This window comes from Magnolia sinica, chromosome 7 (genome assembly GCF_029962835.1).
Source record: "Magnolia sinica isolate HGM2019 chromosome 7, MsV1, whole genome shotgun sequence".
In the NCBI taxonomy this organism is placed as follows: Eukaryota; Viridiplantae; Streptophyta; class Magnoliopsida; order Magnoliales; family Magnoliaceae; genus Magnolia; species Magnolia sinica.
The window spans coordinates 43593656-43612629 of NC_080579.1; the positions used below are offsets into that span (position 1 = coordinate 43593656).

Here is an 18974-nt window from a genome sequence, read left to right on the forward strand (position 1 = left end):
CCTCTTCAGTTTGATACAGAATTCAAACAATTATGTTTCTTTATACAACGATCCAAATTCATATGATTTGGCCCATTTCTAGTGATCCAAACCTTTTGACATGGGCCATTTCGATGGATAAAGTGATAGCTTCAATTGAAATCCCTTTTTTATTTTAATTTTTAATTTTAATTTTTTTTGTCTTGGGAAATGCCATCGAACTAAATAGGTGTTGATTGTATGGCGAGAATTTTGTATGTTTATGAGAAGTGAGGGATTGTATGATCCCCTGCCTTATATGTATTATCTCTCGGAGTCTTTAGTTTAGAGATGTGGGCCTGACATTTTGATGATTTTAAAGCATTGGTTTTATTGTCCCAATCATGTTGAAAAGTTCGTCAGCAGAATATAAAAAAGTTTCACAAAGTGAAAACTCCTAGCAACCAATCTTTCAAGTATGAATGTTTGCCATGCTATTCTCTTGATTGTCCATTTAATGGCCACCATTCGAAGGCTTAACATTGTCCCATCTGGGCAATTTTTGTGGCCCCATATTTAGCGATCAACAGGTTGTATTATTGAGCCATGGGTCTCACTTGTATGGGCGCGGGGCCTGATGCCGCTAACCTTCTTTGTGCTTATATAAGCATCGATCTCTATATGGCATTGGAAATAATTGGTAACTAGCTTTAACCATTGATTGTGTTCGACATCCTAAAAATTGTTTTGAGTGGAGGAATTTATTCATAGAATATTTTGACCTTTTGCCATTGAATGCAGACCGTTGAGGTATTTCCCTTTGTAACTGTCTATTTGTTAGCTTCTAAGTTTAGACTTGCAATCTTTTCTTGTTCAAGATATTTTGTGCCTAGGTCAATTGCAATTGGCCTATTTTCAAGTGTCCAATCCATTCATAGGGTAGACATAGTATTCAATGATCTAAACTATTTATACGATTGAGCTAATTTTTAGTGATCCTTAGTGGTGTCTTATAATAGGGCGCTTATTTTGTATTCCAAATTTTTTCCACAATTGGGCTTGTTTTCAATGATCCAAACCTTAATATCATGTAGACCATTTCCAGTGGTAAAAACTATATGCATAAGTGTCCAATTTGAATGATCTAAGCCATTGATATGATTGGGCTCATTTTCTCCAATTCCGACTGTTCATATGGCTGACCCAACCCATAATATGGTTAGGTCTATTTACAATGATCTAAATTGCTCATATGATTTGGCCTATCTCTAGTGATCCAAACCTATGATATGATTGGGCCATTTCAGCGGATCCAAACTATTCATATGATCGGGCTCATATTTGTTAATCAACATGCTTGATATGTTAAGTTTATACATATCTTTCATTTGATCGAGTTGGTTCACAATGGTTAATATTTCTATATTCTAGGGCCCTTATTCATTGCTTTAAAATTTTCAAATGATTAGACTTGTTTTCAACATGCTTGATTAGGGCTCATTGGTCATGACCTTAAGTGTGTCGGATTTTCTAATGCACGTGGTTGGCTGGTGATTGCATGCATATGTAGGAAATGGTCTCACCTTAAAGGGACGAAAAAAAAAATATATCCCCAAACCCGTCACGAGTTTGGGCGAATGGCTTTGGTCTTAGGTTTGCTCCCCACAGACATGAGTTTGTTTCCCCTCTCCGTGGGTTACCAGTCACGAGTTTGGGCGACTTTGGTCGTGGGTTTGCTCCCCGCAAACACGAGTTCGGGAGAATGGCTTTGGTCGTGGGTTTGCTCCCCACAAATAGGAGTTCAATTCCCCTCCTCGTGGTTTACTTGATGCACGTGGAGTAATAGGGGATTTTTTTTCTTAATCCTCACATCTGGAGACTCCCGAAACCCTCAATTCTGCGTTCACTATTAAGCTTACGCCCGTCCATTCCTTTCAAACTTCATCCCGCCCTTATAGGGGTAAGCTAGTGATTCTTAACAACTGAATGAGAGCTTCGTCTGTCGATGAATAACGGATTAACTCCGTTGTTGGCATTGCTTTGTTTTTCTCTCCTTTCCTATTAGTGAATTCTGATGCACACTGTCACTAATCGGGGGACGTCATATCTGCTGAAAAACGGAGCCCCAACCTAGTAAGGCGCACTATAGCGCACTCCGGGCGGCCTTGGTTTCTATCTCTCTTGATTAGGTCGTCGTATTTTGCAGTGACAGCTACCGAAGCATGAGTGCTACTCTTAAACCAACATAATTACATAAATAGTATGGCGTTTCCAGTCAAAGCCTTCGGCCTGAACTTAAATATATAGACATCTTTTTTCTTCAAAGTGGATCTATCAGGGGCCAGGCTAGCCCAAACCCCCGAAGGGGCTAATCATCGGGTGTTGGTTGACCGACTTTGATTGCCTATAAGTTGTTCGCTCGACTGAAAAGTCCATCTACATCCCCTATTCAAATTAGAAACCCTACCTTACCTCTTATCACTTCACTCCTTCCCTGTGATCATTTTCAGGTTTTGGTTTGTCCTAATCGTTGGGGTAAGGTCCCATGAATGTGCACATAACTTACTTTTTATTGGACTATCTTTAATAGGCAAAATCTCACACCACTTTACACAAGGGTTGATTAGCCGTGGAATCAAACTAATAACTGTCGATCTTTAATTAGGATCCGGACAAATAAGAACAGTTAGAATCTTGCCGGAAGATGGGACACTACTTGGATTAAGAAGTCACTCATAACAAAATGTTTTTTGAGCTAAAAATATTAGGGCATCATTTAAAATAGACACATTTTATACATCATTTTCAAAAGGATTTTGCGCTAGAATGAAGCACTAGGAACATTTTAATGATTAAGAAATAAATTGATAAGAAGAATACCAAAGGACGATCTACGCTAAAATAAAATCAATACATCAAAGCCTTTGATCCTTACATTCCAATCTATACTTTCTATAGTCAAAGCGGCTAGGGGAAAAAAATTTAGAATTCAAGTAGGAGGATTGTGGTGTCTATCAATAGTGGATCAAATGTTAAACTCTAGAATTGTATGAGCAAATTTAAATCAAATTAGTTAAAACCTAGCTATTATCGAAGTCCTCATATGGGTAGACGGTATTACCTTGTATAAAAATTGCTTACTCTAAGTTTGATTCCCCTCCCTATGGATTACCCGTCACGAGTTTGGGAGTATGGCTTTGGTTGTGGGTTTGCTCCCCTAAACCACGAGTTCGGTTCGGTTCGGTTCCCCTTCCCGTGGATTACCTGATGCATGTGGTTAGTAGGTGATTGTGCGCATTCGCAGGGTACAGTGGGTTTGCTCCCCTAAAACACGAGTTAGGTTCTGTTCCCCTTCCCGTGGATTACCCTATGCACGTGGTTGGCAGGTGATTGTGTGCATTCGCAGGGAATAGTCTGGCCTTAAAGGGGCGGGGACACCATGTAGTTATAAAACAAAAGAAAATTCAAAGTTTACAAGTGTAGTGTTTGTCATCGTTGCTATATCAAAATTAGAACAGTAAGACAGAGTACAAAAAAGAGAAGAAAATACTTGAAGGAGCTTAGAAAATGAAGAGAGCTAAATGGGAAGGTTTTAGATGCTGAACTTCACATAGAGGTTAACTTTGAACAGAGCTTAGCAAATATATTACTTTTGAAACTAAGGAATCCAATGGTTTGTTATTATTTCACATCATAATGATGTTTTTTTTTGGGCCAATTAACTTGAAGGATGTCTAGTTCTAATAGTAAGGGTGCTTTTTTGAACTCCTTTGAAAGTTATTCTCTTTGAGAAGTCCTTAGGGCTCATTGGTAGTGACCTTAAGTGTGTTAGATTTTCTGATGCACGTGGTTGGCGGGTGATTGCATGCATCTGTAGGGAATGGTCTCACCTTAAAGGGACGGAAAAAAAATCCCAAAACCCATCACGAGCTTGGGCAAATGGCTTTGGTCTTGGGTTTGCTCCACACAGACATTAGTTCGTTTCCCCTCTCCATGGGTTACCAGTCACGAGTTTGGGTGAACGACTTTGGTCGTGAGTTTGCTCCTCACAGACAAGAGTTCAGGAGAATGGCTTTGGTCGTGGGTTTGCTCTCCACAGATACAAGTTTGATTCCCTTTCCTGTGGATTACCCGTCATGAGTTTGGGCGAACGACTTTGGTCATGGGGTTGCTCCCCACAGACAGGAGTTCAATTCCCCTTCTCATGGTTTACTCGATGCACGTGGTGTAATAGGGGATTTTTTATTTTTATTTTCTATTATTTTATTTATTTATTTTTAATCCTCACATCTGGAGTCTCCTGAAACCCTCAATTCTACGTTCACTATTAAGCCTATGCTTGTCCATTCCTTTCAAATTTCATCCCGCCCTTGCTGGGGTAAGCTAGTGATGCTTAACAATTGAATGAGAGCTTCGTCTGTCGATGAATAACGGATTGACTCCGTAGTTGGCATTGCTTTGTTTTTCTCTCCTTTCCTATTTGTGAGTTCAGATACACGCTGTCACTAAGAGGGGGACGTCATATCTGCTGAAAAACGATGCCCCAACCTAGTAAGGCGCACTATAGCGCACTCCGGGTGGCCTTGGCTTCTAGCTCTCTTGATTAGGTCGTTGTATTTTGCCATGGCAACTACCGAAGCATGGGTGCTACTCTTAGACCAGCAAAATTACATAAATGGCATGGCGTCTCCAGTCAAATCCTTCTACCCGAACTTCAATATATAGATCTCTTTTTTTCTTCAAAGTTGATCTATCAGGGGCCAGGATAGCCTGAACCCGCAAGGGGCTAATCATTGGATGTTGGTTGACTGACTTTGATTGCTTATAAGTTGTTCGCTCGATCGATAAGTCCATCTACATCCCCTATTCAAATTAGAAACCCTACCTTTCCTCTTATCACTTCACTCCTTCCCCGTGATCATTTTCAGGTTTTGGTTTGTCCTAATCGTTGGGGTAAGGTCCCATGAATGTGCACATGACTTACTTTTTATTGGACTTTCTTTAATAGGCAAAATCTCACACCAGTTTACACAGGGGTTGATTAGCCGTGGAATCAAAGTAGTAATTGTCAATCTTTAATTAGGATCCGGACAAATAAGAACAGTCAGACTCTTGCCCGAAGAAGAAGTTAGGGTTGGATAAGGACACTACTTGGATTAGGAAGTCAATCATAACAAAATGTTTTTTTAGCTACAAATATTAGGGCATCATTTAAAATAGACACATTTTATACATCATTTTTAAAAGGATTTTGCGCCAGAATCAAACACTAGGAAAATTTTAATGATTAAGAAATAAATTGATAAGAAGAACACCAAAGGATGATCTATGCTAAAATAAAATCAATACATTAAAGCCTTTGATCCTTACATTCCAATCTATACTTTCTATAGTCTAAGCGGCCATAGGAAAAAATTTAGAATTCAAGTAGGAGGATTGTGGTGTCTATCAATAGTGGATCAAATGTTAAACTCTAGAATTCTATGAGCAAATTTAGATCAAATTAGCTAAAACCTAGCTATTATCGAAGTCCTCATATGGGTAGACGGTATTGCCTTGTATAAAAATTCCTTACTCCAAGTTTGATTCCCCTCCCTATGGATTACCTGTCACGAATTTGGGAGTACGGCTTTGGTTGTGGGTTTGCTCCCCTAAACCACGAGTTCGGTTCAGTTCCACTTCCCGTGGATTACCCGATGTACGTGGTTTGCAGGTGATTGTGCACATTCGCAGGGAACATTGGGTTTGCTTCCCTAAAACACGAGTTTGGTTCTGTTCCCCTTCCCCTGGATTACCCTATGCACATGGTTGGCAAGTGATTGTGTGCATTCTCAGGGAATAGTCTCGCCTTAGAGTGGCGGGGACACCATGTAGTAATAAAACAAAAGAAAAATTCAAAATTTACAAGTGTGGTGTTTGTCATCGTTGCTATAGCAAAATTAGAACGGCAAGACAGAGTACAAAAAAGAGAAGAAAATACTTGAAGGAGCTTAGAAAATGAAGAGAGCTTAACGGGAAGGTTTTAGATGCTGAACTTTACATAGAGCTTAACTTTGAACAGAGCTTAGCAAATATATTACTTTTGAAACTAAGGAATCCAATGGTTTGTTGGTTATTTCACATCATAATGATGTTTTTTTTTTGGCCAATTAACTTGAAGGATGTCTAGTTCTATTAGTAAGGGTGCTTTTTTGAACTCCTTTGAAAGTTATTCTCTTTGAGAAGTCCTTAGGGCTCATTGGTAGTGACCTTAAGTATGTCGGATTTTTTGATGCACGTGGTTGGCGGGTGATTGCGTGCATCTATAGGGAATGGTCTCCCCTTAAAGGGATGAAAAAAAAAATCCCAAAACCCGTCACGAGTTTAGGCGAATGACTTTGGTTTTGGGTTGACATTAGTACGTTTCCCCTCTCCATGGGTTACCAGTCACGAGTTTGGGTGAACGACTTTGGTCGTGGGCTTGCTCCCCACAGACACGAGTTCAGGAGAATGACTTTGGTTTGCTCCCCACAAATACAAGTTCGATTCCCTTTCCTGTGGATTACCCGTCATGAGTTTGGGCGAACGACTTTTGTCGTGGGTTTGCTCCCCACAGACAGGAGTTCGATTCCCCTGCTCGTGGTTTACTCGATGCACGTGGTGTAATAGGGGATTTATTTATTTATTTTTTAAATCGTCACATCTGGAGTCTCCTGAAACCCTCAATTCTACATTCACTATTAAGCCTATGCCTGTCCATTCCTTTCAAACTTCATCCCGCCCTTGCAGGGTTAAGCTAGTGATGCTTAACAACTGAATGAGAGCTTCGTTTGTCGATGAATAACGGATTGACTCTGTAGTTGGCATTGCTTTGTTTTTCTCTCCTTTCCTATTAGTGAGTTCAGATGCACGCTGTCACTAGGAGGGGGACGTCATATCTACTGAAAAACGAAGCCCCAACCTAGTAAGGTGCACTATAGCGCACTCCGGGCGGCCTTGGCTTCTAGCTCTCTTCATTAGGTCGTTATATATTGCGGTGGCAACTACCAAAGCATGGGTGCTACTCTTAGACTAGCAGAATTACATAAACGGCATGGCGTCTTTAGTCAAATTCTTCGGCTCGAACTTCAATATATAGATCTCTTTTTTCTTCAAAGTGGATCTATCAAGGGTTAATCATCGGGTGTTGGTTGACCGACTTTGATTGCTTATAAGTTGTTCGCTCGACCGATAAGTCCATTTACATCCCCTATTCAAATTAGAAATCCTACCTTACCTCTTATCACTTCACTCCTTCCCTGTGATCATTTTCAGGTTTTGGTTTGTCCTAATCATTAGGATAAGGTTCCATGAATGTGCACATGACTTACTTTTTATTGGATTATCTTTAATAGGCAAAATCTCACACCACTTTACACAAGGGTTGATTTGCTGTGGAATCAAAGTAATAACGGTCGATCTTTAATTAGGATCAAGACAAATAAGAATAGTCAGACTCTTACCCAAAGATGAAGTTAGGCTTGGATAAGGACACTACTTGGATTAGGAAGTCACTCATTACAAAATGTTTTTTTAGCTGAAAATATTGGTGCATCATTTAAAATAGACACATTTTATGCATCATTTTCAAAAGGATTTTGTGCCAGAATCAAACACTAGGAAAATTTTAATGATTAAGAAATAAATTGATACGAAGAATACCAAAGAACCATCTATGCTAAAACAAAATCAATACATCAAAGCCTTTGATCCTTACATTCCAATCTATACTTTTTATTGTCAAAGTGGCTAGGGGAAGAAATTTAGAATTCGAGTAAGAGGATTGTGGTATCTATCAATAGTGGATCAAATGTTAAACTCTAGAATTCTATGAGCAAATTTATATCAAATTAGTTAAAACCTTGCTATTATCGAAGTCCTCATATGGGTAGACGGTATTGCCTTGTATAAAAATTGCTTACTCCAAGTTTGATTCCCCTCCCTGTGGATTTCCCGTCACGAGTTTGGGAGTATGGCTTTGGTTGTGGGTTTACTCCCCTAAAATACGAGTTCGGTTCGGTTCCCCTTCTAGTGGATTACCCGATGGACGTGGTTGGTAGGTGATTGTGTGCATTCGCAGGGAACAGTGGGTTTGCTCCCCTAAAACATGAGTTTAGTTCTGTTCCCCTTCTTATGGATTACCCGATGCACGTGGTTGGCAGGTGATTGTGTGCATTCGCAGGGAATAGTCTCGCCTTAAAGGGTCGGGGACACCTTATAAAACAAAAGAAAATTCAAAATTTACAAGTGTGGTGTTTTGTCATCGTTGCTATAGCAAAATTAGAACGGCAAGAAAGAGTACAAAAAAGAGAAGAAAATAGTTGAAGGAGCTTAGAAAATGAAGAGAGCATAACGGGAAGTTTTTGGATGCTGAACTTTACATAGAGCTTAACTTTGATGAGAGCTTAGAAAATATATTACTTTTGAAACTAAGGAATCCAATGGTTTGTTGGTTATTTCACATCATAATGATGTTTTTTTTTTGGCCAATTAACTTGAAGGATGTCTAGTTCTAATAGTAAGGGTGCTTTTTTGAACTCCTTTGAAAGTTATTCTCTTTGAGAAGTCCTTAGGGCTCATTGGTAGTGACCTTAAGTGTGTTGGATTTTCTGATGCACGTGGTTAGTGGGTGATTGCGTGCATCTGTAGGGAATGGTCTCACCTTAAAAGGATGAAAAAAAATAATAATAATAAAAAATCCCAAAACCCATCACAAGTTTGGGCGAATGACTCTCGAAATCTTGATGTTTCGTCACTGCTCCTCACTAATGGTGTGCTAAAATCATCTTATGGCTTGTATCACTTAGTATTTGCTTCTATATAGTAAGGGTACTTTTCTGAACTCCTCACTAATGGTGTGTTAGAATCTCATCAAGAAATATTTTCGATTTCAAGGTCAAATCATGACGGTGTCCAATCTAACTTTGATGGTGTCACCTTGCTTCATAAACTATATGTGCACATGATAGCAGTCCTGCTCTTGTTAAGCAATTGTTCGTTTTTTGAACTCTTCCGTTTAAAATACTTTTTTTTCATGCGCGCTCATGCTTTTGATGTTTGTGAAAACAACTAACATCGTACAACTTGTATCGTTGAGAAATTGTTTCTATTTCGTTTATGCATGTGTATCGTTTTGTTTGTTTGACCCAAATATCAAGAAGAACCAGTGCCATTGGAGCCTTTGATTCTTATGTGGTGTTTTCAAATACTGGACTTTACATAGAGCTTAACTTTCAAGAGAGCTTAGAAAATATTTTACTTTTGAAACTATGGAATCCAATAGTTTGTTGGTTTTTTCACATCATAATGATTTTTTTGTTTTTGTTTTGTCTGGCCAATTAACATGAAGGAGTTCTAATAGTATGGGTACTTCTCTGAACTCCTTTGAAATTTATTCCCTTTGTAAAGTTGAGGATTTGAAAGTAAGACCATGACCAATCCAACGTTGATATTGTCACCTTGCTGCATAAACTTTTTATAGAATTAGGGTAATTTTCTTTTTTCAGTTAAATTATTTTTTTTCCGGGCCCTTTTGTGCTCATAATGCCCGTGAAACTATCATCACAACTATGATCACCCATCCATGATCATATGGCATCTTCAACAATTGCTCCTACTATAACTCATCCCTAAGCAATTTGATCTTTGTATTGTCTTTGCTTGTCTGAGACAAATTGAGAGAAGAAATAACACTGTTGGAGCCTTTAACATTTCTGGAGTGTTTTCAAATGCTATAGTCTACATAGAGCATTACTCTCAAGATTGCTTAAAGAGTATCTTACTTTTGAAACTATGGAACTCGAATGGAATTTTGGTTATTTCACATCGTAATGTTGTTATTTTTATTATTCAATTAACCATAAGGATGTCTAGTTCCAAAAGTTTACTTTTTCTATACTCCTTTGGAAGTTTCTCTATTAGAAGTCCGTGAGCAAAAGGCATTCCATTCATTTTGTTCGTGAATCTTTATCCTAAATGTTGAGAGAGTATCATTTGTTTTAATGGCATACGATAACTATCCATAGTGATAGAAAGAAATTGAGTAAGAAATACTAGTTATACATGCAAGGTTTGTGATTTAATGGATGAATAATGTATAAAACATTGTGCTATTGTGGATATGGGTGTCTCCCTTACAATGCCTGGTTTTATGTATTTACCATTATATGCCATCTCTTCGTATGCATTCTTTTGTTTTTGCACTAGTATTTGCGATTGCTGGAAAGGCCTCTTGATCTAACTTGCAAACATGGTGTCATCGACCAAGGGACTTCAACTGTAAGTGAATGCACTCAAGGATTTTTTTATATTTTATTTTACTTAAATTTTTTCATTTTTAATGCTTGGGTTGAATTTCAAAGCCAATGCTCTTTGCTAGTAGCCTCATTATGTCAATTGTGTTTTATTGTAGCAATTTCTCACCATCACTTATAACGACTTGTCATTCATATCCTTGTGTTCGATAGTTTCTATTTATTTGTTACTATGAATAATTAGACTTCATTAAAGAAGAGGAATCACTTTAGAGAGTATGAAGAAACCCACAACCAATAGAGGGCAATATGCCCCTTCTTGGCAAGCAAAAAGTCTACGCCATTTAGATGTTATTTACCAAGCATGTTGTCTCTTTAGTTCATAAAGATAACCCCAAATAAAATGTTTCTAATCCACAAAAGTCAAATGAAGTATGTAAAAAAGTAGCAACATGTTTTTCAAAACATCCTTGAGGCAAGATAAGTTTTTTTGGAATGAGCATAAAGCAAGAGGAAAGAGCGATGGCTTCTACTTATGCAAATGAAACACATTAGCTAAATTGGAGAAAGTGGTTATGGTTACATGATTTGATCATTTCCCTCAAATTGGGACCCGAGGTTTGCAAAGCCCATGTGTGTCTTACTGTTAGGATATTCTAATAGGTACCCTAAGAGATACCTAAACTTGATTGGATTTGGTTCTGGGTATTCAAAACTAGACTTGAACCTGGAAAGAACCGATCTGTGTTAGCTAGGCCTAGGTACGGGGGTACTAGGAAACACGAACTCAACCCCTTAACAACCCTTTCAACAAAGTTCTCTAAGAGTTATGTGAAGCCCACTCAGGTATAAGGCATGATGTCTATAAGGCATTGGATGTGCAGACTAGTCGAATATGTAAGTTGTCCATTAAGTAGTCCAAAAGGCATTGATGGGCTCATTAAGTAGTCCAAAAGGCATTGATGTGCAGACTATAAGGCATGATGTCTATAAGGCATAGGTAAGTTGATGGGACCATTAAGTACTAGTGGAATAAAGTTGATGATCAAATAGGTAAGTTGATGGGCTCATTAAGTAGGTGATGGTTGCATGCTGAGCGATAATTTTATAAAGATGCTCACCAAGTAGTCCAAAATGCATTGGGACCTCTCCAAAAGAACCATGTTGCCAAGATCTTGCACTCATTGATGAGTTGGAACAATTTTGCAGCCATGGAGACAACGACCCTGAGATAACAATAGACCCATTAAGAAAACTAAAAAAATGCAAAATGTATATAACAAAAAACAACATAACAAAATAGTAGTAACCAAAACATAGTAGCCACATATATATACCCGCTTGGTAGAGAAACTGGAAGCAATTCTAAAACTATGAAAGAAGTAAAGTGAAAGTCATAGCAAGCAAAAGGTGGTATATGCAAAACATTTGGCCCAACCAATTAATAATCTATGTGGGCAGGTAGGGTTTTAACAGTTAAAACATCAATTTGTTTTATTTTTTTTGATATTTTGAAATAGGTTTAAACATTCTTGAGCCCTCCAGATTAGTAAAGTGAGACAACAATAGTCATCTAGTAAAATAGGGAGTGCAAATGGTTGGGTTAGGTTGGGCCGAGGGGTGCCCTATACTCGACCCATTTAAGAATACAGCTGTTGTTTTAGACCTAGACATTAAAAAAAAAAAAATGGGTTTGGTCTAAGTCATGTTAAAATCGAAAGCAGCCGACCCATTAATTTAATGAATTAATACTGGCCCCCTGACCCAAATTTGACTCGTTTATCAAACGGGTCACACTAGGGCTTGTAGGGTTGTCAATGGGTTTCCAAAGCTAGGGGTACTTGATGGATCCGACCCAGGAATATGACTTGATTTTAACAAGATTAAGGCCAAGAAATTGGACCCATTTAAAATTCAGGTTATGTTACCATAAAACAAGACCGGTATGAGAAGAACATCCTAAACAAGTTGCTTGAGATACGTGACAATGCCATATGGCTTAAGAAATGGTTTTTTTTTTTTCCCTAAATATTAAATGTGTTTGGTTCCTACAGTTCCATACCTGGTTAATTGTGTAGGATCTCATGAGTTTCCGAGTCCTTTTGGGTCCGGGTCTAGTTCTTGAAGACTCGGACCCGTAATTGATTATAAATATAGAATTTGATAGTTGATTTTGCCTCTTTCTATTTCTTTCAATCTTGTTATAGGTCCAAGTAGTTGCATAGGATCGACTTATGTCTCACTGATTGGGTTCTGGTTGGTATTCGCTCTAATCTCGATTTCCCCACCCAAATCATCTTTTTTTTCCCAATCAACTTCCAAATCCTCTTAGGAATCTAAAAAAAATGAATTTTTAGCATTTTTTCTGTTATTTTTTCATAAAGGGCATTATTCTCTCAGTATCGTTGATACACACACACACACACACACACACATAGAGAGAGAGAGAGAGAGAGAGAGAGAGAGAGAGAGTCACACTTCTTGAAGAGTATGCATGCTTTTTGGTTAAGGCTTGTGCATGGGAACTTCATTCTAGATTGGGAACTGGGATGTGAGAATCCCATTGTAGAGCAACATGTTAAACAACTCTAAAGATAAATTTCATGCTAAAAAATTTAGGTAGATCTTGAAGTCTATCAGTGCACAAATTCGACTTTCGAGCTCACTATATATCAAGTGTACACATTTGTTAACATCGTATCTATTTGCTTCAATTTTATTTTCACCCGATAATCTTTTGGCTTCATCTACAATTTCTGTCTTTTTTTAGGTTCTTGTCATACTGAACTAATTTATTTTGATATTCTTGCCTACATTTAGGTTTAATAATGTTGAAGAACAACCCAACATACCTTGTCTAAAGAGGCATATTCCAATTACTAAAATAGAGCAACGTAAAGAGGTGCAATGATTTGGAAGCTTATGTGGTATTTTACTATCTCACTCATATTTTTGTCATCCTAGTTGTAAATGTACTTGGGGCAAGTAGCATCATATCATGTTGTGGCTTTCTCCTGATTTCTAGAGTTCCCATAATCTACGGTCTATGTAGATGACCTGGATCCTAAATTGGACTGTTAACAATTCAGGTTCTTGATGCATTTATGGATCCTAGATTTCTCTATGTAAAAATTCCATATTGTAAAACAACATTCCTAGCTAATTATCTAATTTCGGTTTCTGGAGCATTCATCTATGTGAAAGTGTCTGCAACTTCATATAGCATATCAAATCTTGTCATTTCTCAATTTAGTTCTAAAAATTCAGTTTCTCTCATTTAAGTATGCTCAGTTTGAAAATTACTCTGTTTGTTGAAAGATGCAACTCGTCTTTCGCATTCGTTTTGGCACAGGTCCTCGATGCCTGCCATGTGCTCTTACGTTACTCATCTGCACAAAGATTGGACTGCTCTAACCACCCATTTATGGCAAGTTTCGCCTGTTGAATGTGGATGGATGTTTGTATTTTGAGTTAACTGTACCTTGCAGGCCATTGACCGGATGGCCACCCTTTCAGATTGCCTTGCATTTTGGGTATGGGCAGTCCACCTGGTGACCACAAAGCAATTGTCCCGATCATTGTACACATGTACCACACGTACAAGAAAGGCTTTTCACTTTGCACCCGATGAAACTCAATGGTGTCTATCTTTGTTGCATTCTACCTTTGTCTAATTTTATTTTTGTTGATGTTTTTATTGTGGGTTTTGCCTCTTGTTGGGCTGGTAATGATGAGATGGGCTTATGGTTTTACATTGTGGAAACTATTGTTGCTAAGTTACAGTCCGAAAATCAGATTAGTTGAGCAGTCCTAGCCCCTGTTTCGTTGATGCTTGTTTGTTAAAACCATTGGAATTCATGGTTCTTTAAGTTTCCTACATTGTCTAAATATTACTTTAGCATTAAAATGTTGTTTTTCTCTGTAGGAATTTATCTTACCTTTAGCATTATGTTATTTCTCTAACTATTGGATTTGTTCTGAAAATTTCCTACGGGGAATTGTTTTCACAGTCAGAATTGTCTAATCAACACTATTCATTTTCTTGAAAATTTTCTCAACAGGTCCTACTAACTCTACCTGTAATTTGACATAAGCTATTATGTAAAAACTTATGAATTAGATCATATCAGTAGTTATCGTATCAATCCTTTGAGATTCCATTAGCATGAATGATTTTGCATTGTGCAGCTTGCTTCTTTCTGCATACTGAGCAAAAATTCATTGTGTGAAGAGATAGGGCCTTCTAATTGTAACTGGTTGTGATGCTTGTGTATAGGTCCGCACCGTGAGAGCAGAGAAGCGCCTGAATGAGATAGTGAATAGGTTGAACAAGACAAAAGTCAAAAGGAAGCCTGACTTGAAAGGTATGATGGTCTATCCTAGATTTCATGTTCGAAGATCATATAAAGATTGTCTCTTAATTCTTGACCTTCCAGTTGATGATGCTTGCATTTATGAGTCCATCCTGAAAATTTTAGTTTGTAATGTTTTGAAGGGTGTAAACCTTTTTGTTGGCTTTCTTTCATGGTCATGTTAGGAAGGCTGTAAATTGCTAAACAGACTTGTTTACTTCTGAAATATTTCATGTGGTATTTCCTTCGACCATTCCATTTCTGAAGTTCACTGGGACTGAATAGACCTCTTCTAAGTTCTCAACTTATGGCTTCTGCAAGCTTCCTGGAATGTCCTGTACTCTATATGGGGTTATAAGCCACTCATGTTAGGTGTTGTTTATGCAGCTGAGCAGGAAGCAGTGAATGTAAATCCCTCTCCATCTCTGTTTATTTGTTGTTTTCCTTTTGCATCTTTGAGTTTTCTATTGAAATTCTGGATTTCCTGCAGTACAAGGATATCGATGAGGAATTCCTATAAAGGGTTACGGAGAATACTTGTCAATATCTGGGTATTTTCTTTCTACATGCAGTTCTTGTCAATTTTGGTTTCAAAGAAAGTTTCATGCCCTTGGAAACTTGTTTATTGTAAATAACACCTTCGGAAATGTGATTTCAGTGAAGATCTTATCGAAAAGTTCTAAATCTGAGGAACCTTGTATTGCTTCAGCTGAGGTTTTGGCAAGATCAGCGTCATGGCTTGGAAGAGGCCTTTCTTGTGTTTGTGCTCAAAGAGGAGAGAATGATGCCTGTTCATAGTTTGAACTAACCCATTTGCAGGTAATTTCATATTTTTATGCAACTATTTTTTGGAAATAATATCAGCAATGAATAATTAATTGCTGATTTTAACACTGTAAATAACAGCCGATGAATTTATTAATCATATAGTTTTATTGCCGGAGAGATTCTTTTGTGTTTGTTTCCATGCACCTTAGAGTACTGAGCTTGTTTACTAGGAGCTTGATCTTATCATGTGATGCCGCTTTCTGCTTCATATTACCCTGGAACAGATGGCCTACTTCCTCAACATCTTTTGTTTCCTTCAATCATGGAAGTGATTAGATTTGAATTCAGTAGTAGTTGAAAATAAATTCTATCCCTTTATGTTATAACCTTGAATTTTTTTATGTTTCTAATTCTTCTATTTTGTCTTCCAATTTTCCTTGTAGAGGCCACAGCTAGTGAAGGGGAATATGTAGCTTTTTTCTGTGGATCAGCAGCGTAGTTAAGCTCTTGAAGCACATGCTGCATCATTTGCTTCACTAAAGGTGTGGGCCTTTCCTTCATTTTGTTTATCATCTTGCATACCAACATATCCTACCCATATATTGTTCAGTTTGCTGTTGTTTGACTTGGTTTGATACTTTTTTTGATGATCTTCATGGCTTAAACAGGTTGCTGGAAATGAAAACCCTTTCATTCTTCATTCTTATTGCCTTTGCCTCAAGGACCACCAATGCAGGACATATTACATCAAAGTTACATGTGATTGAACTTGGTGCTCAGCCAGGTTTGCTCCTTGTATTGATCACATTTATATATTTTATGCCATTGGCTGTCTTTCTCTTTTAAAACTACAAATGGCACAGATGGTTTTCAATGCGGCTAACACTTGGTCTGACCCCTCATCCAAGTGGGACACATACAATAGATGGGCTAGATTTGTGAACCACATATAGCCCATGAAATGCAAATCAAGGGAGGAAACCATTTTCATTTTTCATAGCCCACCAATGTTTTGGATCAAACTAAATATTGGGCCCTGGGGTTTCATCAGGTGTTGCTTCACGTGGACCGTTCAGATTGTGGAGTCACATCACATTTGATGAGTTCTCAAAAATGTTCACAAGAGTTCCGTGTGAATTGGTGCACAACGGAGCATTCGACATATAAAGTCATGCTCACCTGCACACACGTACGCACCTTTGAACACATATCATGGGTGTCTAATCCGAACTGTCCATGTGATGCGGAATCCCATTAATCCCTAAGGGTAGAATTGTCACCATGATCTAAAATTCTGGTGGGCCATAGCAAAGTGAAATGCAAATCAAGGGAGGAAACTGTTTTCATTTTGCATTGCTTACCAAAGTTTTGGATCAAAGTAAAAATTGGGCCTAGGGGGTTTCATGAGGTGCTGCTTCATGTGGACTGTTTAGATTTTGGAGTCACATCATGTATGATGACGAGTTCTTACATGAGTTCCGTGCGAATTGGTGCGCAGCTGAGCATTCGGCATATAGAGTCACGTTCGCCTACGCACTTGGTTACCTTTGTACATGTGTCATGGGCATCTAATCCGAATGGTCCATGTGACACAGAATCCCATGAAACCCTTAAGGGAAAAATTTCACCCTGATCTAAAATTCTAGTGGGCCATAACAAAGAGAATGCAAATTAGGGGAGGAAACTGTTTTCATTTTTCATGGCCTATCGAAGTTTTGGATCGAAGTAAAAATTGGGCCTAGGGGGTTTTATGAGTCACTACTTCATGAGGACCGTTCAGATTCTGGAGTCACACCATGTATAATGTTTTTCTCAAAAAAGTTCGCACGGGTTCCGTTCGAACTGGTGCGTAGCTAAGCATTCAGCATATTTGGACCATGTTCAGTAGCATCAATACTAAACCACCTACTTGTAAATTGTAATAGCTAGTAATTGACCAATGTTTGATTATTATTTTTTAAATCTTTAGTAGACTTTTTGTACTTCAACTGTTGGTGAATTTGGGGATCATCTCTTATATGAGAAGCAATAAAAGATAAATGTGATTTTAATGGCTGCTTTTTAAGACCATTTGTGCAAGTGTAAAAGGGGAACCGACTTTTTTTTTTTCCATATGGGATGTCACCATAATTGACCATTTGTTTTAAAATGGATTAATGGTTTAATTGACTTGTAGCACCCATAGTCAATCGTATTGCTGAAAATGACTATCAGTTCAACAGTGCAGCCCACATATACTTGTTTTTTCTTGAAAAAAAAGAAAAGAAAGAGAAAAATGACCACTAGTAGGATTGATATTTGAGTATCATCATTTTTTGCTCTTTCCTCGGCTTCTTCTTCTTGTTGTTCTTGTCTTTCTTTTCGTGATAATTTGATCTTATAAATAACATAACACTATCAATGATAAAACATACTTTTAGTTCATTGTGCTTGTCTTCAAGATGAGTAAATAACGCTAACATCAGTGCTAGGATGGAGTTATAACGCTACAATTTATGAAGCTTGTGATGGCATTTTGAGCATTGCACATAAATTAACTTTTTGATGGTATTTTAAGCATTGCACATAAATTAACTTTTGATGGCATTTTAAGCATTGCACATATGGGAAATTAACTTTGATGCCATTTTAAGCATTACCTTCAATAATTAATTCTATTTTATGTTGTTGGTCTCACTAAGAATAGCTATTATTTTCTACCAGATGACATATTGATATCTCCAATACCCACATTTGGAAGAAAAAAAAAACATTTCCAATAAATATTTCATTAAATATTTTAGGAGTCATTAGCTAGTAGTTGCCTTTCCTAGTAGTTGCCTTTCCCAATAGTTGCATGGCTTTTATCTACCTTTCGAAATAAGGGTTCAAAACCGTTCCTAAATAAGAAACAATATTGTTTCTAAATTGAAAATTTGCGACGGTCCCTAATTTTTTGCAACGCCCTATTTAACCACGGTTGAAAACCATTTATAAATGGTTTAGGAACAGTTTTCCACCGTTCCTAAATATGGATTTTGGTGTAGTGTGTATTTTGGGATATGGCCCATTCATGGTAGGACCTACTTGATGGTTGGTACAGATCTCATTTACATTTGCCACTTGTACGAAAAGTGAGTTCCTATATAAAATGTCCTTGCTTCTTTAATGCAGGTAAGATTTCTGTTGTTGGCAATGAATAGAATGAGGATAACAAACCCTCATAACCTGACAGTCGAATATCAAAACATCAAGCAGAAAGAGAAATAGTAAAGAATCACCTCAATTCAAGAGGAAGCAAGCCGCATCTATTACTAGAGCAGAAGAGGATGGTATACTTGTGGGGGATGGTATTGATTATGAGGTTCAAGTGCTGAAATTAGCCGATATGTGTGGCTAGATTGAATCTCACTAAGGTCTTTCTTATCAGTATTTTGTTCAGAGCTTAATACCTATAAACTTTAGTCATACTTCTTTATTCTAATACAACATAAATTTATAGAAAGAATTTAATAATTGATTTTACATCTTTGTAGTTCTCTTGATCTTATTACAGGTCCAAGCAGTTGCATTAAATCAACATGCGACATTCTTCTTAATGGGCCTTTTCATCACTCGATGGTCATGGTAAGAGAACACCATCTCA

At 37.7% G+C, this 18974-nt stretch overlaps 1 protein-coding gene and 1 long non-coding RNA gene across 17 annotated transcripts in view; both read left to right on the plus strand.

Moving 5' to 3' along the window:
* LOC131251312 (uncharacterized) overlaps positions 1 to 16134 on the plus strand; it is a 35485-nt gene extending 19351 nt beyond the window's left edge. Inside the window, exons 1-8 of one of the 16 annotated variants that reach the window (XR_009173738.1) lie at positions 10122 to 10254; positions 13050 to 13156; positions 14506 to 14593; positions 14849 to 14988; positions 15072 to 15132; positions 15240 to 15400; positions 15793 to 15891; positions 16018 to 16134. Coding sequence is in view for 3 of the 16 variants with exons in the window: in XM_058251963.1 (XP_058107946.1) it covers positions 15240 to 15379 (140 nt within the window). In the remaining 13 variants the exon portion in view is untranslated. The other 15 variants (XR_009173736.1, XR_009173730.1, XR_009173729.1 and 12 more) reach the window with 15 other exon arrangements.
* Positions 10181 to 13876, plus strand: LOC131251313 (uncharacterized). Its single transcript, XR_009173742.1, has 2 exons — positions 10181 to 10258; positions 13718 to 13876. It is a non-coding gene; the product is annotated as an uncharacterized LOC131251313 (long non-coding RNA).
* Positions 16135 to 18974: the final 2840 nt, after the last annotated feature.